The following is a 17817-nucleotide window of genomic DNA, read 5'->3' as shown; positions in this document are numbered from 1 at the left end:
TTCCGGCGCATCGCTCCTTCCCGCAACAGCAGGAGCCACGAACGGTACAGTTAACCCACCCAGGAGATAACCGTACATTATTATTGTGGAGGTGGATAATCTCGCAGCCGGTCGGTAGCCATGTGTGGCATATTGTGAGAATTGGCGAACAAAATGTGCGGCAACCATGTTGTATTTAGTTGTGGTGTTTTCTAGTGAACTAGCACTGAATATCTGACAGAAATCCGAAGAGTATGGAGGGAGGTATTTGTAAGGGAAGGCGACGTCGCAATAGATTTTATTCCGTCAGATAAGAAATCGTCGTAGAATCGTGAATTTTGTATGGTATAAGGACAGACAGAAGTCGTGGATAATTTGAAACCGATATGCTTGATACCGAAGTTTGCGCAAGCTCTTGGGATTTCGAGAGAGGGAGTAGAGGATAAAAATACGGAGTGGAGATGTTTGGTTCAAATCGAAGACTTTTGGTATTTACAACCGGCCAAAGTGGAGATTCCAAAAAAAAAAAATAATAAATAAATCTACAAATAAAACCGAGGAGAGCTGGTGATTTAGAAAAAAAAAAGGGCGGCCTTCGACGTCTTATATATCCAGTTATCGCTTTCGCAAGCCCATATGCACGCCATTCATGCTTAAATTGGGACCCTTGTATCCAGCACTAGACCACTCAGGCCATTAACGAATGACTGCGAGTGACCACTTCTCAAGAAAACTAACGCTCTTCTCAGCGGATTGTTAGCCTGTCAGACAGAATACTAACTAGGGTTCAGTTTAGCTTGCATCTTTCACTATTAACCAGAGTTTTCTACTGAATTCGAAGTTCCCTTTTTGCAATCCACTGGCATTTGTAATATACTTAGCCGTACATCATATCTTTCACGACCCCTGTCACCTGAGCGTACCAATCGATCACATAATTTTGGCTCCATTTGGCGAGCTTTCATTTAGGTAGATTTCTCAGCAAGTTGGCTGTCAAAACCTAGGGTTTAGGTATTTAGTGATCAATGGTGGCTTTTTTTTTTCCTTTTCCGGGCTATCCTTGGGCAGTTGAGAAGGATCAGGCCACAATCAGGAATAATTTTTTGCGTGTTGAAAAGGATCTACGGTGGGAATACCTGCCAAACAAAGTCACCTGTGATTGTGCCCAAACATGCAGCATGAACATGATCTTGACATGTTATCATACGTTCACTTGAAGGTCTCAGACCTGAGTCAGGTAGCTATAGCTTTGATAAACCAAAGGCTGACAAACTGCTAGATTATGATTGGTTAGATATTCTTTTCTGCTTTGAAGCATTAAGTAATCACAGATATCTGGATATATCCCATTCGTCGGATCGGAGTTGGAAAGTTAGAGATTAAGGGACCCCTCATGGCAAATGGCACATGCGCATATCCGAATGCGATGCAGTACCTGTGCGTTTCAAATCCAAGCTGAACGCGTCTGTCAAACAGCCACTTTGTGCAATCGTATCACTGCCACAAATAGTGGCGTTGAGAACGACCTTCTTCGGCATCTACATGTCTGTGGCTCCTCGTGTGAACAAGTTGTTTCAAGTTAACATGTACAACTGGATCATTAGCAATCCCTCTAGCTTCGATGCATTCACGACGTATCTTGCCGCTGTATGCGTTGCCCAGTCGTGCCAAGGATTTTCACCGCAAGTATTTGCTCGAAGATCAATCCAAACCCGAGACAGATCCCTCTTTATAGCTGTCCTAGCCGTCTATTAAGGGGTCCGAGATAACTCTTTCCTACCTTGTTGTTGAAATCGCATCGGCCGGCCACAATGGTGCCTTAATATTTGTTCTTCTAACATACAACAATTTCAACACTAAACTTGACATCTCCGCCATAAGAGGCCAGTCAGCCCATTATGGTCCTCATTTATGAAAACAGTCCCAGGAAGTCCTATGCAATCATAACAGGACACACCAAATCGGACTTAATTAACCTATTTCAATGTCGTTTCTAGTCCGTATGTGAATACTTGAACCCGTGTAGAAACAATTTTTGCTTTGTCCAAGAAACTCAGTCATATATAAGACACTCCACCTTTTGCCGAGTTCCCCTTTAGAACCGGCAGCTCTGTTATCCTTGTTGTGCATCTCTTCTAGTTTTTGAAATTGTGCCGTCGTTCGCTGTTGTTCCTAACCTCCGTCGCTCCTTTTCGTATTGATCTTCGACGTCAAACCTAGACGGGATCCACTGCCAATAAATTTTGATATCTTACAGACGTCATTTCACATACCAAGATGCAATTACTAGTAACATTAACAGCCGCCATCGGCTTGGCCAGGTTAGCTAAACCCACTAGTCCACCACGATTCAAAATCCAAGAATATAGCTATAATATCACCGCTATTAATCTTTCAAACCGGAAGTGTGCTGACCTTCCCGTCCCTTAAGTACTACATTAGCTTTACGCATCCCTGATGCCGATATTCCGAGCGCTCCTGGTGCTCTCGCTCGACGAGCCGCAGCAAAGTGTACATTTACATACACAATTACAGAGTCTTACGGTAGGACTGGCAAAGTAGCTACAAAAACAGTGTTCAAGAAAGTAGGGTCCAAGCCAACTGCAATTAGCTGTGGTAGGAAGTCTACCTGCAATGTTGCGGTTAAGACAATCACGATTGGAAAAGTAAGTCTGATCATTTTCCTAATACCAGTATAACAGTAGTTAAGCTGTACGCCTATAAAACTTTCGCTAACGGTTACTACCCCTTACGACGCATAGCCCGTTAGGGTGGTTTACGGGCAGAGCACAGTTGTAGACCTACCATACTGTTCCCAACCGGCGGCAAAGAACGTAGCGGCGGAAGAAGAGGAAGAAGAAGAATAGAGGAACTCAACCCCCTGAAAAGACTGAGATAAATATTCCTTGGCACGTTAATTACCACTTCCAAGAAGTCCTGTAACATAGAGCGGCGAATTCGGGAACTCGGATTAGTTTTACAAGAACGAGGGTCCAAGGGTCCTAGGAAATCACTATTTTTTCCTCTAGTACTTGTAGCATCAAAATACCATGGATTCATGATCAACCCCGTATTAATTTATGTTGTTTTCCATGGTCTATTTTTCAACTGGCAGTGTAAGATTATATCAGGCCATTTATTTCGCATACAAAAGTTAAAATCCATAATAAAAGTTTACATACGGCTATGACAAACTTTTGGCAAATTAAGACTTATAATTCTAAATCTAGCCACCAATATGTCTGTGTTTTTGATATATATTCTCCCTAAACCCGTAACTTTCGGCCACTACGGTAGGCATAAACTTACATTGAAGTTTCTGAAATGGCTTTAGCTGCGGTATTTAAATTTAATTAAATTCGGAATATCTGGTTATCTATCTTAGACAACCTACTACATAAACATCGTGTCTGTGGTACAGGGAATTAAACTAACTATATTAAATAAGGCTGCAGTAATCACAAATTCAGACTACGTCGCGGCAGTCCCGGGCTCAAACACGTCAATAGTAGTGGTCGCGGTTTGGGGAGCTGTGGCAGTGGTCTCGGGCTCCTCAGGCTCCGTAGTAGAAGTCGTAGTTTGGGGAGCTGTAGTAGTGGCCTCGGGCTCCTCAGACTCTGTCGTACTACTCACGGATTGCGGCACTGTCGTAGTGGTCTCAAATTGAGGCGTCGTCGTAGTGGTCTCGGGCTCAGAGGCCGTTGTGGCAGTCTCAGACTGAGATGTAGTCGTGGCAGTACTAACAAATCCGCCCGAGGTTGTAGTAGAGTTACTCGGAGGATTGGCAGCATCAATATTGTTTAAACGCGCTTCACCAATGCTTATACCCTCGTCAGTAAATTTATCCAATTCCTCTGCACTTTCAATAAGGCCAAGGTGGGTTTTGGCGTCTTCCCGCCTCCAAAGCCTGCGTCGCGATCGACGGGTCTCCCCACTGTTAAAAATAGCCCATACAGGGAAATTCCTATCTGGGATGCCGCATAGTAGTTCACTAATCCCAGTACGGGCGCACTTCATTGGCTCGAAACCAGACAAAGGTATGAGATCAGCACCAAAGAACCCGCAAAGGAAAGCTTGTGGAGTGCCGGCCGTGGCACAGAGGAGTATTTTCTCACTGTTAACCTCAGCGAGATTTCCCCCAGCAACCACCTTAAGCTCTGCCGCGTCCTCAGAGTTCGGTGTAAAGATGGCTCCTTGGCCTTGCGATGGAAGCAGGTCTGATTCCTCTGGTTCAATAGATAAATATTGGTCGATACCATCATTGTTCGCGAAGGATATTTTGAAGGGGGGATCATCGAGGGCAAGAGCCGTGGCAGTAGCTGGAATAATCGACCAACTAGTTGCCGTAACGGTAACAGTTGGGATATCAACCGTCGTAACCCCGGCGCGAGATGAAGACCGTATGATACAGGAGCAGGCGCTCCAGTACCGAGAGCTAACGTCCCCTGTGCATCTCTCAGGTGCGTAACTTGGGAGGACTACATCCCGACGGTTGAAATAGACAAAATCACGCTTCTCTTGGCCGACACCTGGAGTAATGGTCGCGGTCACTTCAGTAGTCGTCGAAGTTACAGTCTCAGTACTATTGGTATCATCAGAACCTCATACACTTTTATTGAGATATTCGGATATATATATAAACTCACACAGGGTTGTCAATCAAGACAGCTGATGAGAAGGAAATACAATCCTGGAGACCGGGACGCTGGGTATTTTTAAGGGCTATATCGATCGAAAATAAATATTAGTTATGAACACCTTGACGTTGTAAATTCATATACAATCAGGGGAGGAATAATATTACCTCGAAGGCAGTTATCGTCAAGGCAGCCCGGAATTCGCGATGTTTCGACCTGAGCCCTGACAGACGTGGCAAGGCCTAGACCTGCAGCAAGGATAATCGACGAGTACCTCATCTCGAAATTTGACGATGATATTAATACTAGTATTAGAATTAATATAACGGTACAGAACAGGTTATGCAAACTATAGTACTATAGGCCACTTTAAGCCCAAGCCTAAGGCTGATGAGTAGATACTAGTAGATTTGCCTGGTGAGATATTGAATCGATCAGACAGACTGGGAAAACTGGCGACGTATTTATATATACCTTTGATGCCTCAAGTTTTGAGCATTAACCTAGGCGTCTGTGAGCGATTCTATCTGTTCCTGCACTATTATCTCCATAAATGCTCTTTTTTGAGGAAAGTATCAACGTATTGCTACTGGTGCATAATAGCCCAGACATTAGAAGTATCTCATGTATGATGATCAATTATTGTGCTTTAAGCCAAGTCGAGACTACATCCTGTGCATGCATTTCGCTCCATGGCTTAGCATCCTGATAAGGGATACCCGGATCTGCTTAATGATATTTGGTAAGCCACCAAAACTCTGACCCATCGGCCTATAATTTTAAATATTTTCTAGCATACAGCACATGCGAATTGTGGTATTTTGGAATCAACAAATGCCCCCACCAACCTTTACGGGACAGTCTTCATGGCGCTGACGAAAGGCCCCACTAAGCAAACGCCACCCAGCCATACCAATGCAGGATACAGTTGATGCATCAAGCCAAAGCACCAGTTTTCCGCGGGTCGGAATGAGAACATGATGTTTTAAACTTGCTCTGGTGTTAAAGCCAAGTGCTTGTGCCTCACTCAAAGAGTTAAAGTTTTGTTGGATTAAACGACGATATTACTTATTGAGCACTCGTCCCGCTATAATATGGAAATTGCTATGCCTGATACAGTTATCTTCCATGAAAATCACTCTAGAGCTCCCCGTACCGTCCCGTTTCGCTTCGAATCGATAATCGGCATACTGGTTCCCCTTTATCCTCTTTTCTCTGGTGGATTCAATCAGCTAGTGTTTTTTTTTTTTTTTTTGTTAAAGATCATGCGTCATGGCGATCGATTTTCTCAGACTAATGTGGGTACTATGACTATAATATATACAAATATGCATATTTTTGAGTAATCTTTCTCAAAATAGGCTTGATTAGGGCAGCTGATAATATAGATACTAATATTTAGAGGTTATTAAAAAAGATATTCTAAATCTATTGCGTTGATAGACTGAGTGACGACGTCGAAGCCCATGACAAATGCCTTAGCCGAAGCGTGACACGCTTGGAATACAATTTGAATATCAGAGAATACTAATATTAATGGTCATAGCTCGAATCTTGAAATGCCCGTGGCCGTATTGAAGTTTTCTGAGCCTTGGACCAATCAGCCAAGGTCAGACCTTGGTCAATTAAGTCAGTCTAGGGTCTAACATCATAATACGATGATCTTTCCTTCAAAAACGTTAGAAACTAATATGACGATCTATAAAACTATGGATCCGTAGAGCCACTCATATTCAAAACGGGGAGGAATTAGCGGAAAGTTATAAGCTTAATTTACCGAAACATCCTAAAGGTTCAAGGGTTGCATTTTTGTGGAACCAACTCTACCCTATATACTACCAGGATGTCTGTCTTACATTGCGATCACTATAGTACTAGCGTAAAAGAGGCCTGGTTAACGAATGGCGACCCTCTGGCTTCACCGCCCCATTTGATCGTTCAGAGGGGAAAATAAAAAGCTGCTTTGAATGTGAGAACCCAAAAACTTGGTAATTCGACTATTTTACAAATAGTGGTTTTAAATACATTTCTAGAGACGAAGCATCTCATAGCTATATAGAAACTTCGGCTTGTCAAGAAAACACCAAAAAATCCATCCTAGACAAAAATCTCCCGATTGGGAGCCCCATGGCCCATCCTAGATATCCTAATTTTTGAAGTGTAAACTCCCTGAATTCTAAGGGTTTAAATCGGCATAGTTTGTATTACAAGGTGGGAAACGTGCGACGTACTTACATGTACGTTACACATAAACGACATAAAATATTGTTAACAAGCGCCACAAATTGCATATTTTCGGGTAAAACGGCAGCTGCGCAAGATGAGAGACAGAATCCGTCTGTAGCGTAGTAAAAGACTGCTGACTACAGTGGGGTGCATATAGATGCCGGAATATTCCGTTGTATCTAGCCACGAGGTGGTTGGTCGAAGTTCGCATGCGTAAGCGTCAAGGTTGGGAACCAGTTGCTCAATTTCTGGTTTATGGATAAGTATGTATATAGATTGTTAATTAACCTCGAAGCAGTACGCAAATTATTTATGAACGGGGTGGACGAACCAGCATTATCTGTTAATCGACTAGGGATCCGGTCCTGGCGTCCACCGGCTATGAGATATTTACAGATTGACCGTTTCTGATCCGATCAGCAATAACTGTGGCACGGTAACCATGGCTGATCGCATTGTGAATTTTATTAAGACGTCTTAACCCGTTTGATCGGGCGAGTGAACTCTAGGTAGATATTTTAATATATTATATAAAGGTCGAGGTATCAAGCTAACATAAATTATACTAGTGCCTTCGCCATAGAAAACCAAGCGAAGTGAAGCGAAGTAGCCGTTTGGTCAACGACGAATTACAAGATTACAATTCTACTGGATTGCTTTGAGAGTGACAAACTGAAAGCTTTCCCACACTGAATCTGTCGTCGCAGCAATTGATAGGCGTTAGTCCCATGCCACAAAAATGCTATTACCCGACCCTGTACATGACAATTTGCGCCTACCGTCGATTGAACAGACACAAATACCGCCGTCATGATTACGAGCCCATATTCAAGACCATGTAGGGCCTCTTGGCAATCCAGGACATCACCGGCAAGGCTTCCGGCGGTAGTACCATCAAGATATCAGCATGGGGCATTGACTCTAGTATCTGCAAACCCGGTGTATATAACTGGGTTATTGGAAGGGAACCGCACAAAAGGTTTAAGGTACTTGACTGAATTGCCAGGGAATGTGACCTCGATTTGGAATGGTTTGATCGTCTGTGTAGCCACACCGCCAACGATGTTTGTTACAATGTCTACATTTGTTTGGGTTTTAGTGGAGACTGTAGTATGACTGGTCGAAGTTTCGATACTGGTTTGAGCGGTTGAGAAGGATAAAGTCGTCGAAATGATGACCGTCGTTGATAGGGTCTTTGTGGGTGGCGCAATTCTAATGCATAGGCAGGCGCTTGAAAACCTAACGGCGCCAGAACACGGCGACGCATATGCGGGTATACTTCGAGCTTCTTCGCCTCGCTTTCTCAAAGGAACCTGGACCGTCAGAGTTGTGGTAGGGGCTGTGTTAAGAGTGGTAGTGGTGGTTGTGTCGATGGATGTTGTAGCTGTAAGCTCAATAGTGGTCGTCTTGGTGATAAAAGTCGTAGAAAAAGATGTTTCAGAGAAACCCAATGTTTCCGTATAAGTATTACACCAAAGTATTAGCATCTTTGTTATGTCACTTAGATTATCTTCACCGCTAGTGGGGATTGAAAAGAACGAAGCGCGATCCGTCGTTGCCCAAGGGGGCCGTGAAGTCGCACGGACAGCTAATCGTAGAGACAAATATATTAGCGAAACTACAATATATAATTGTATACGTATAGACTATGTGCATATATAAATATATAGCCAACGTATTCACACCAAAGGGTGCGCTGCGCAGAGGACGAGTATTCACACCTCGCAGACAATTATCAGCTAGACATCTAGCTGATGCAAGAGCAACAAGGCTCGATCCGACGACGAAAGACCTAAGAAGCATGTCGTTTGAATTTTTTTTTTTTTTTTTTTGCCACACGATCGTTTTGGTAGTACACGTATTTGGCTATCATCGTGGAGAACTGCGCGTGCTGGTAGGAACAAGTTGACGCACCTGGTTCTTTATAAGTACCTGTACATGTGCTTGCCAAACCGCCCCTATCTAGGCCCGTGGATATATATAATCGATATTCTAGGACTAAACCTGCACACTAGATTTTAGCCTAGTCAGACCATCTTCTTCTCAGCTAGATTCAGTAATTACCAGCGGCTGACAAGCCTATCATTCCACTGATAGCCAGCCATGTGAGCATGCGCAGGGCTCCGCCGAGTTTGAAGGTTTGTCACCAAGGCCCTGCGGATATAAATTGGACTACACATACACGAGCATGCTAAGAAATAAACTTTGACGCTAAAGCTGAGTGGTTTTCTTGTTGATTAAATTGTGCATACTGATTTCGATCCCAACTGTCAAGCTCATACCTGGTTTGGATTCGAGTTATCCCTAGTTAACGGGTTGTGCGCTTGACAGACACTACACTACGTACGTGTATAAAAGATAAAATTTGGCTGTTATTTAAACATCCCACTGGTTTATATCGGATTCTGATCCGAAGCCCTTGCAGGGCTGAAGCGCCACCAACCCATTTAAACTTTGCCAACGAATGGCTCAGCTTTTTCGCGAAGTCGGCGTTCTTGATCAGATGAATAATTCTGGTTGCGAGACTAGAATCATGATTGAGCTGTGAAATATTGTGTTGCGCGCTAGCAGCGGCGTGTAGGATACCATTTGTTAGCAACTTAAGTAATCAGTGTGTTAGTTAGTGTTTGACTCTGAGGTTGCCTCGAGACTACTTCTAGGCTACTTGACCTGAGCTGGTCTTTTAAATCATTCAAATCCAGATTTTTCTCAGTATTTCTCCTCACATAACAGAAAGGCTGGTATTGCCAAGCCAATGTTCAGACACGCCCTGTTGCAGAATGTGTTGTGTGTTGCACTTTCGCTTAGAGAAGTGTGGCTTATGTGGCTTGTGTAACACGTCTGTGGCTGATAACCCACGACACACGACATCCAACGCGGCTTCCCTTTCCCTTCCTTAGCTCCACTTCAACTTCAACTCCAACTATCCGTCTGCTTCAACGGAGGACGGCGCGTCATTATTTCGAAAGACCGAACTTTTATCGAGGTCTTGACTCTTATCTCCAGCATGCGGCCTTTATTAGCTGTTTAGCCTCCAGTAGTTTAAGACCCCGCCCCCACTCAACGTCACCGAACCGGGATACCACAATCATGGGCTCCGTAGACACGCTTCTCCCACTAATAACTCTGATATCTTTAATCCTAACTGCAGCTATATTATGTCTTCCGTCACGATACACGCCTTCACATACCCAGGAGAAAGACAAGAAGGGTCGGGTTGCTGTCTTGGTTCTTGGTGATATTGGCCGAAGTCCTCGCATGCAGTACCATGCCTTATCACTTGCGAGTAACGGCTGGGCCGTGGATTTAATCGGATACGACGGTCAGTAAGATTCTGATTTCTTAGGATACATATGGGTTTTCAATTGACGCTAATACCATATTTAGAGTCTACGCCTCGCCCAGAAATTTTATCGTCTTCCAACATTAGAATAATTCCCCTCCCGCCCCCACCACCTGTGCTCGGTACATCCTCAAAAGCTCTATTCCCAATAATCTCTCCATTCAAAGTTCTTTTTCAACTTTCGGCTTTATTTTATCTTCTTTTCTATATCATCCGTCCACCATCTTATATACTAGTCCAGAACCCGCCTTCAATACCAACGCTTATCGTCGCTCGTATCACTGCATTTGTTCGGAATTCGCGGCTGGTAATTGACTGGCATAACTTTGGATATTCGATTCTGGCGCTAAAATTAGGAGATGACCATCCACTCGTCAAAATATCGAAATGGTATGAAACAAAATTCGGAAATTCAGCGTACGCCAATTTTACAGTTACAGACAAAATGAGAAAAGTGCTGCGAGAAGACTGGGGTATCACGTATGTTAATTCCTTAGAGTTCCCATTTTTAAAGTTTTAGTTCTATGTATCTTACCACTGTGTATTGCATAGCAAGCCAATTCTCTCCCTCCACGACCGCCCCCCAACTATCTTCCAGCCACTTGACCAAAAACAACGTGACGCTTTCCTCTCTACTCATCGTCTAACAGCACAAAATGTACCGTTTGATAATACAAAGCTACTTATTTCATCAACATCCTGGACTCCTGATGAAGATTTTTCTATCCTCTTTGCTGCCCTCCAATACTACACCACCACCGCGAACAAATCCCCTTCATCAGCAAAATTGCCTAATATCCTTGCGGTTATCACTGGAAAGGGGCCTTTATTAAAACACTACGAACCATTAATAAACGAATTGAACGAGTCGAAGTCGTGCGTTACCATTCGGACAGAGTTCCTACCAGCTGAGGAATATCCAAAACTCCTTGCAAGCGCAGATTTAGGCGTATGCTTGCATACATCCTCTTCGGGTGTGGACCTACCCATGAAGGTTGTGGATATGTTCGGTGTCGGCATACCAGTTGCCGCCGTCAAATTCGAGGCCATAGGTGAGTTGGTCAAGGATGGTGTTAATGGTGTTGTGTTTGAGGCCGGCGTAAACCCAGGACAGACGAAAGGGGAAGAGCTCGGAGAGATACTTGTGAGATTATTTGGGGACAGCAATGAATTAGAAATTTTGAAGGAAGGAGCTGTGAAAGAGGTTGAAAGGCGATGGGAGGGTGAGTGGGATGAAATTGCAAAGAGCATATTCGAAGGAAAGGCGAAATCGCAATGAATATTTGGGAAGTACATACTCTGTAATGTCGTTCTACTACTGATTCGAGTGGGGTTTCTGGAACATTCTTGGGAAATGATATATTTGCAATATTTGATCTAATTTGGAAATACCAATTCCATATCTTCGTCTCAGGCCAGAAATTCAGAGCCTAGATTTTAGAGGAAGGGTACGATATCGATAAGATATTTGACAAAAGGGCGTTCAAAGACTGTCTTATGGATACATTGCTCGCTGTTTTCAAGACCTTGCCCTTGCCCTCGAAGAACATCGATTCTTGCACTTTGAGTCATGAAAAACTGTCAACGTTTATGGGTTCTATCGAGACTAAGTCTTCTCTAATATTTCCCCTACATCAATTGTATCGGCATGCTCATAACTCAACAATCAACCTTTCCCTTTCAATATCTCATAATTCGCTACAGCCAAGCACCAGTTGGTATCAGCATGTCCCATTCACAATATTTATGTCGTGCAAGGCTGTAATACCAACTGCAATATCGTCGCAGAGCTTCATTTTTGTCGCGAAATCGATAGAAGTCCCTGTCCCAAACCTCATGAAATGCTTCAATTCTCCGTGGTCTGACTTCCGAAAAACTAGGGTTGGCCAGATAGATTCTAAAGCTGATATGATGTCCTAGGAGATACCCGCCAATTTGACGATATTAGGATGACCACGGATGTCCTTATTTCCCAAGATTGAAATTTCGGAGACTAATGTTTTATATGCATATTCTTCATCAATCCCACGGTAGATCCGCTTGAAGCCGCGCCGTTTGAAGATTCGAGACAGTTGTGTGGGGAGGCGACGCGCAGCTCCGAGTCGATGGGGAGGGCTGTGTTGAAAGTTACATGTACATTTTACTCCGGTGGCAACATGACCTTATAGACTTATTCAATTAATAAAGAGAAAGGTTACTTCAGATCTTAATCATGTTAGAACCGTCGATAAACCATCCAATGTTCAATCCGAACAGTTCTCCATTCCCTCATATCAAACCAGAATCACACTATAATATTAACATCGCTTACAAAATTTAAGAACGAATGCCTTTTCTCATACTATCGTTCCAGAAGCTCACAAAGCGGGTACAGGAACCTTTCTTTTCCAATGCTTCATAGTTATTTAAGAAATCGTCAACATGGGCGGCTGGTATCCGGAATGGGGCTACAACCCATATGGCCCATATGATTGGCAATCTCCAGGTACTGGGGACTTTGCGACAAGAAGAACACGACGTCGGGCGGCAAGAAAACTTCTAAAGGTACAACTTCCAAAAACTACAAGAAGTCTAATGGTACCCACAAACATCCAACGGAAATGGGACCGGCCATGGGTTTAATCACGGCTCCAGTAGTAGTTCAAGTCATAAACATCATAGATCCAGCCATGGACACAAGAGCCACGGATCTAGCCACAGACACAAAAAAAGCTATGGATCTAGTCATGGACATAAAAGCCATGGATCTAGCCACGGGCATAGTAGCCACAGCCATGGCCATGGACACAGTCATCATGGCCATAGCTCTCATCACGGCCACAGCTCGGGGTCAAGTTCCAGTTATACACCAGCCAGGACTAGCGGTGGCGGCTCGGGAACATATCCGGCAATCCCCAATGCAGTGTCAACTTCATTTGCACTGCAGATTATAACCGTCAAGTCCAACCAATGGGCTCTCCGGGTATAACTTCACAATCCTTTCAGGCCAAGGGGTGGGGCTACAGATATAGTAAATACTAAGAGGTCAGCTTCTGTGTCAAGTAACAAAGGTATTGGAGAATTTCTATTCAAAATCTTTCTTTTATGAGTATATCACATATTAGGATTTTAACATCAGAGTGCAACTTTCAATATTGTTTCTCTTGTACTTGGACTTTTTTTTAGTAGCTAACATGTTACTAGAATTTAGCTCATTTCCTGTGGCTTTTGTATTTATAAATCATTGTTCAACAACTTGTATATCACAGGTTATATCGATAAATTAATCTTTCTCAGAGCTATTGCCTTGGGCAAGTGATAGATATTATACAGGATTTACCTTCGTTGAAAGTGCTGAAACATTTCTTATGGTTGCGGCGCTTCGAATTCTGGAGATACTAGGATTAATTTAAGCTGTTTTACAATTACATATTAGTTATTCGAGTAATTTTTAATCCTATGTCTTCCTTTTAAATTTTCAGGGATTATTATTTTATAATAGTGTATTTATCTTCAAACAATGGTGCTTGAAAGAACGTTGAACCGGATATACAGCAGTGCGACGCCAAGCCATGTGGCGATTTCTGACCCACATGATGTCAACAGCCTCAGCTTAGTTCTGTTTGGGCTGAACGAAAAACACATCGTGGTGAATCGATGGACTTCCTGATCCTAAACCACACCAAATGAGGCGAGCGTCTCTAATGGCCCATCGTTTTTCAAGGAGACTTCGAGCCTAGAAGCCTCGGCTGCGCAAAACATTTCGGAATGTTCCTCCAAGTCCTCGTCGCATTCGAAGCTTGCATTGCGGGCCAAGCCAGACTTTCAGCCGCTCAGACGATAGATCCTCATTCTGTTTCACCAATAATCCGCGATGGATGGTGCACTAGCCAAGAAAACGTCTGTTCAACGTTATGCGGGGGCAGCACTAGGCTCAATACATGCATCCTTTCAAATTTCGTGGTAGAATGCCAGTGCGATGGGACTTTTCTGCAGCCGGACTACGAGCTGTATAAAGGCTCGTTGGCGTACTTTATATGTGAGGAATATATCAGACAGTGTGTTGCAGGTAGGTTTAAATGATATCCATTCTTCGTCTACCGTATACCAGCAATATTGCAATGTTGTAATTTATTCGTCGACATGTCCTAAATCATTTGCAATTGCCATTATTCTAGTTACTTTGATTTCCTGTAACATAAACCTAGCCGGGAAAATCATCTGAACTGTAGCATTTATGTAGGGAACTCCAGCAACTCAGAGAACCAAGCAGAGTGCAGATCTGCATACACATGTCCCAGCCTCGATCTTTCGGCTGCAGTACAGACATCGGATAGCCCTGGAGTTTCCCAAACTCTTAGTCCCTCCCCATCACCCACTCCCTCACCGACTTTATCCCCATCTTCGAGGCTACCGACGACGGGGTCTGGGGAACCTTCAGAATCGAGCGATTCGTTGACGACCGTAGAACAACATTCATCAACTCACACAACCACTACGCCAGGCCAGAGCACCGACACTGCTATACCGACGGATGACGTTGATAGACCGTTGAGTACCGAGAGCAGCTCGCCAACTAGTAACCCAGATTCTCCGCTAGACCCTCCTACGACTGGGAGCAAAGGTTTAGGGACTCCAGCGATCGCAGGCATAGCTGTGGGCGTCGGAGTCCCTGTATTATTATTGGCCCTCTTTCTTGCTTACAGATTAGGGACTAGACGAATATACCCACCAGTTCCCGTGGTACCTCATTCCGCATTTGACAAAGAATATGGTGGCAACGAATATCCTGGCGGAGGAAATGACCCGGGTATCGGGTTTGGGAACGAAGTTGGAGGCATCGTTCGCAACAATTATTCAACAACTAGAACATGAATATATAATATGATTTTTACAATTCCTGTCCATAGACCTAGATATATAGCACTAGTTAAAGAGTTAATCCAGCTTAAGTGCTGGAATTACTGCGCAGCACAAATATTCCCAGATCCTCGCCTTGTCAAATACCACATGAGTTTGCGTTGTTGTGATCGAATCTCAGTCCCAGGTTATAACGCGAAACCGGGTGAATGTTGTTATCCGCGCCTATGGTCTGCGCCTGCAGAGCCCCACATTCCATCGAGACCTTGCATAAAAAGAGTCACATCGTATCAATAGTTTCCAAATAGAAACTCTCGTCTTTCAAAGTCAGTTGTCTCGATACAAAACATCCACCATAATGGAACGGCTTCCACAAGAGATATTCCAACAAACTATTAATGAAGCAGTCGATAGAGAAGGACTTTGGAGCTCCCTCGTCCTGAGGCGCGTAAGCCGAACGTGGGATACAGCTATACTCCGGGCAATTTGCGTTGAAGGAGTTTTAGATCCTCTCTCAAACTATGGCCGTAGTGGTACAGATCTCCAGCGCCCTCTCAAAAACTCATACCACCGATGCTTTCCTCACATGCTCCAAAGACCTCCGCATTGGCATGTCGTCCCGATTCTAGAGACATTGGCTTTGTCATCAACGCGATATGGCATAAATGCTGCTTCACTTGCTATCCGACACGCGGTCGATTGGATTGAGCGGAATTTCAAGGAGGAATTCCCCAACCGCGATGTCAATACTAGGCTGCTTTCCGAGATTATGACGATTATAGACAAAGATCTATGGCTTTGGAACCTATTCGAACGAGGGGGGTATAAGCCTACAGAGGCGTCCGGAAAAGATGAAGAAATGGACCTTCGCCGGTCTGCGGATCTTGCGATGGGCCTAGCGGTGTATACAGGCGATATCCAGTTGTATCGAAGTATACGAGAGCGTATTACGAATTACGAAAATATGATTGTAGCTACTACAATGGTCGCCGCATATCGTGGAAATGGAGACGTATTAAGGGAAATGCTGGATATCGCGAAACATACAGAAACCAAATTCCCACATCTTGGGAAAACGTCGACTGGGTATATGCGTGCGGCACACTGGTGTGAGGTTTTCAGTTCTTCGATCACATACAACGTTAATTCGATACATGGTGGGCTGTCTACCATCCGACAGCTAGCAATCGCCGGACATGCTGAAATTTTACGTCAAGCCCTTAGGGACCAGCCCTGGTGGAAACACTTGAGTTTCTCAATTCAGGAAGCAATGTGTCTTACACGAGATTTAGACACCTTGAAAGTTCTCTGGGACGCCCTTGGTGAAATGCCTGATGCTCGACTGATAAAACGGATAGCAATGCAAAAGGCTGCATTAGTCGCGACGATTTTTGGCGATACTGAAATCGTTGCATATATGCTTTCGCAAGGTCTTAAAGCTGAGGAACCTATTGCCCACGGGGTTGATACAATGACAGGAGGTGTAATACGATCGCCAGCAAAAGAACCGATTATGATCACGGCAGTAAAATATGGGAGAAAGGATGTTGTCAAGCTACTACTCGATTATGGGGTTCGGCCAGACAGCTCGGTCGGATCAGTCGGCCAAATTTCAGAGGATGCAGTGGCTTTCGCTATCACCGAGGGGAGAACGGATATCCAAGAACTTTTTTTGCAACACGGCTACCGTTTACGTCTTGCCTGATGGTGTTTGTCTGCTTTATTAAGTGGTGCTCATGACGCCTGTATTTTCGCACCAATGCAATGTCCCTCAATTGCGATTTTCAGTCAACAAATCCCGTTATGCAAGGCTACAGTTAGATTAACTCCGTCAGAATTCCCAATTCAAAAGTAGCCTCGAAAATTACCAATTTTTTCCCTGGTGGATTCGAAAGTGTCTTCTGAAAGTCTACAACTCAAGACGGAGTCTGGAACGTGGAAATGACACGATACCCTGGTTCCATCCTACCACCATCCAATGGACTAGCTTTGCGGCATATCGCAACCCTTCGAACTGAGGAATCTGAGTCACAAATTATCAAACTTTGCGGACTTTACTGTCTGTCTAACCAAGTGAGGCAATTTCATCACTGATCCTAAAATTTACCTGCGCATTGAGGCCTTCGGCGTCGGGACAGTTTCTTATCATCAAAACTTCGAAATTCTTGCCCAGGGGATATTTGAATATGGATGGATCATCAAATTCGAATATTCTATTTTGAGGTGCAGAAGAGATATTCATGACGCTACGGAACTGCATAAGCATGCCCCGTGCCACGAGCAAACTACGGGTACGGAAAGCGGGAGGAAATGAATGTTGGGGTGTATTCCATTATCCCGGCATCTCAATTGCAACCTTGCCAGTTAGGTATTTTTCCGCAGCCATTGGAGGCGAAATTACTGAGAGACATGAAGAAATGAAAGTGTTCCTGACTAGCGTGGTCAGACATCGCCTTATGAGCTTCGCGAAACAAATATTTCTTGGCGGAAACATGATATTTCGAGGGATGAGAGAGTGGATTCTCAAAGAAAGCATGTCTCGCCAAAACCAGTTCTTTGGGTGGGCAGAAAAGTGGCGGCTAAAAAGCAAGGATCAGTAGAAGTTTGAAGTAAGCCCCTGACCGCGACCGTGGACTTGGGCTTAATCTTACTCGATCGCCGGGTCCGTTCGGGCTTGTATCCGTGGGCAGGGATCGCAAACCCTGATGTGCTGGTATTTTGGACCTTTGGATGAGCAGCTCAGCTCCCAAACAAAGAAAACTCTTGAACAGAAACGAATTCATCATATGCCTC

The 17817-nt window shown here is 44.1% G+C and overlaps 5 protein-coding genes across 5 annotated transcripts; 4 read left to right on the top strand and 1 right to left on the bottom strand.

The window, feature by feature from the left end:
- Positions 1 to 2256: 2256 nt before the first annotated feature.
- Positions 2257 to 2846, top strand: DFL_008345 (uncharacterized protein; the record flags this gene model as incomplete). The annotated part of the gene is made up of 3 exons (XM_067638065.1): positions 2257 to 2300; positions 2411 to 2645; positions 2742 to 2846. The coding sequence occupies 3 exons, from the start codon at positions 2257 to 2259 to the stop codon at positions 2844 to 2846; spliced, it is 384 nt and encodes a 127-aa protein (XP_067485992.1).
- A 604-nt stretch (positions 2847 to 3450) lies between these two features.
- Positions 3451 to 4895, bottom strand: DFL_008344 (uncharacterized protein; the record flags this gene model as incomplete). Its single annotated transcript, XM_067638064.1, has 3 exons — positions 3451 to 4561; positions 4626 to 4701; positions 4784 to 4895. The coding sequence occupies 3 exons, from the start codon at positions 4893 to 4895 to the stop codon at positions 3451 to 3453; spliced, it is 1299 nt and encodes a 432-aa protein (XP_067485991.1).
- A 5037-nt stretch (positions 4896 to 9932) lies between these two features.
- DFL_008343 (uncharacterized protein) lies at positions 9933 to 11464 on the top strand (the record flags this gene model as incomplete). The annotated part of the gene is made up of 3 exons (XM_067638063.1): positions 9933 to 10164; positions 10230 to 10665; positions 10738 to 11464. The coding sequence occupies 3 exons, from the start codon at positions 9933 to 9935 to the stop codon at positions 11462 to 11464; spliced, it is 1395 nt and encodes a 464-aa protein (XP_067485990.1).
- Positions 11465 to 13932: 2468 nt separating this feature from the next.
- Positions 13933 to 15039, top strand: DFL_008342 (uncharacterized protein; the record flags this gene model as incomplete). Its single annotated transcript, XM_067638062.1, has 2 exons — positions 13933 to 14233; positions 14408 to 15039. The coding sequence occupies 2 exons, from the start codon at positions 13933 to 13935 to the stop codon at positions 15037 to 15039; spliced, it is 933 nt and encodes a 310-aa protein (XP_067485989.1).
- Positions 15040 to 15610: 571 nt separating this feature from the next.
- On the top strand, positions 15611 to 16729 carry DFL_008341 (uncharacterized protein; the record flags this gene model as incomplete). The annotated part of the gene is made up of 1 exon (XM_067638061.1): positions 15611 to 16729. The coding sequence occupies one exon, from the start codon at positions 15611 to 15613 to the stop codon at positions 16727 to 16729; it is 1119 nt and encodes a 372-aa protein (XP_067485988.1).
- Positions 16730 to 17817: the final 1088 nt, after the last annotated feature.

The sequence above is a fragment of the Arthrobotrys flagrans genome (assembly GCF_004000055.1).
Source record: "Arthrobotrys flagrans strain CBS H-5679 chromosome Unknown unitig_1, whole genome shotgun sequence".
NCBI lineage: Eukaryota > Fungi > Ascomycota > Orbiliomycetes > Orbiliales > Orbiliaceae > Arthrobotrys > Arthrobotrys flagrans.
This window is presented reverse-complemented; position numbering and strand designations above follow the sequence as displayed.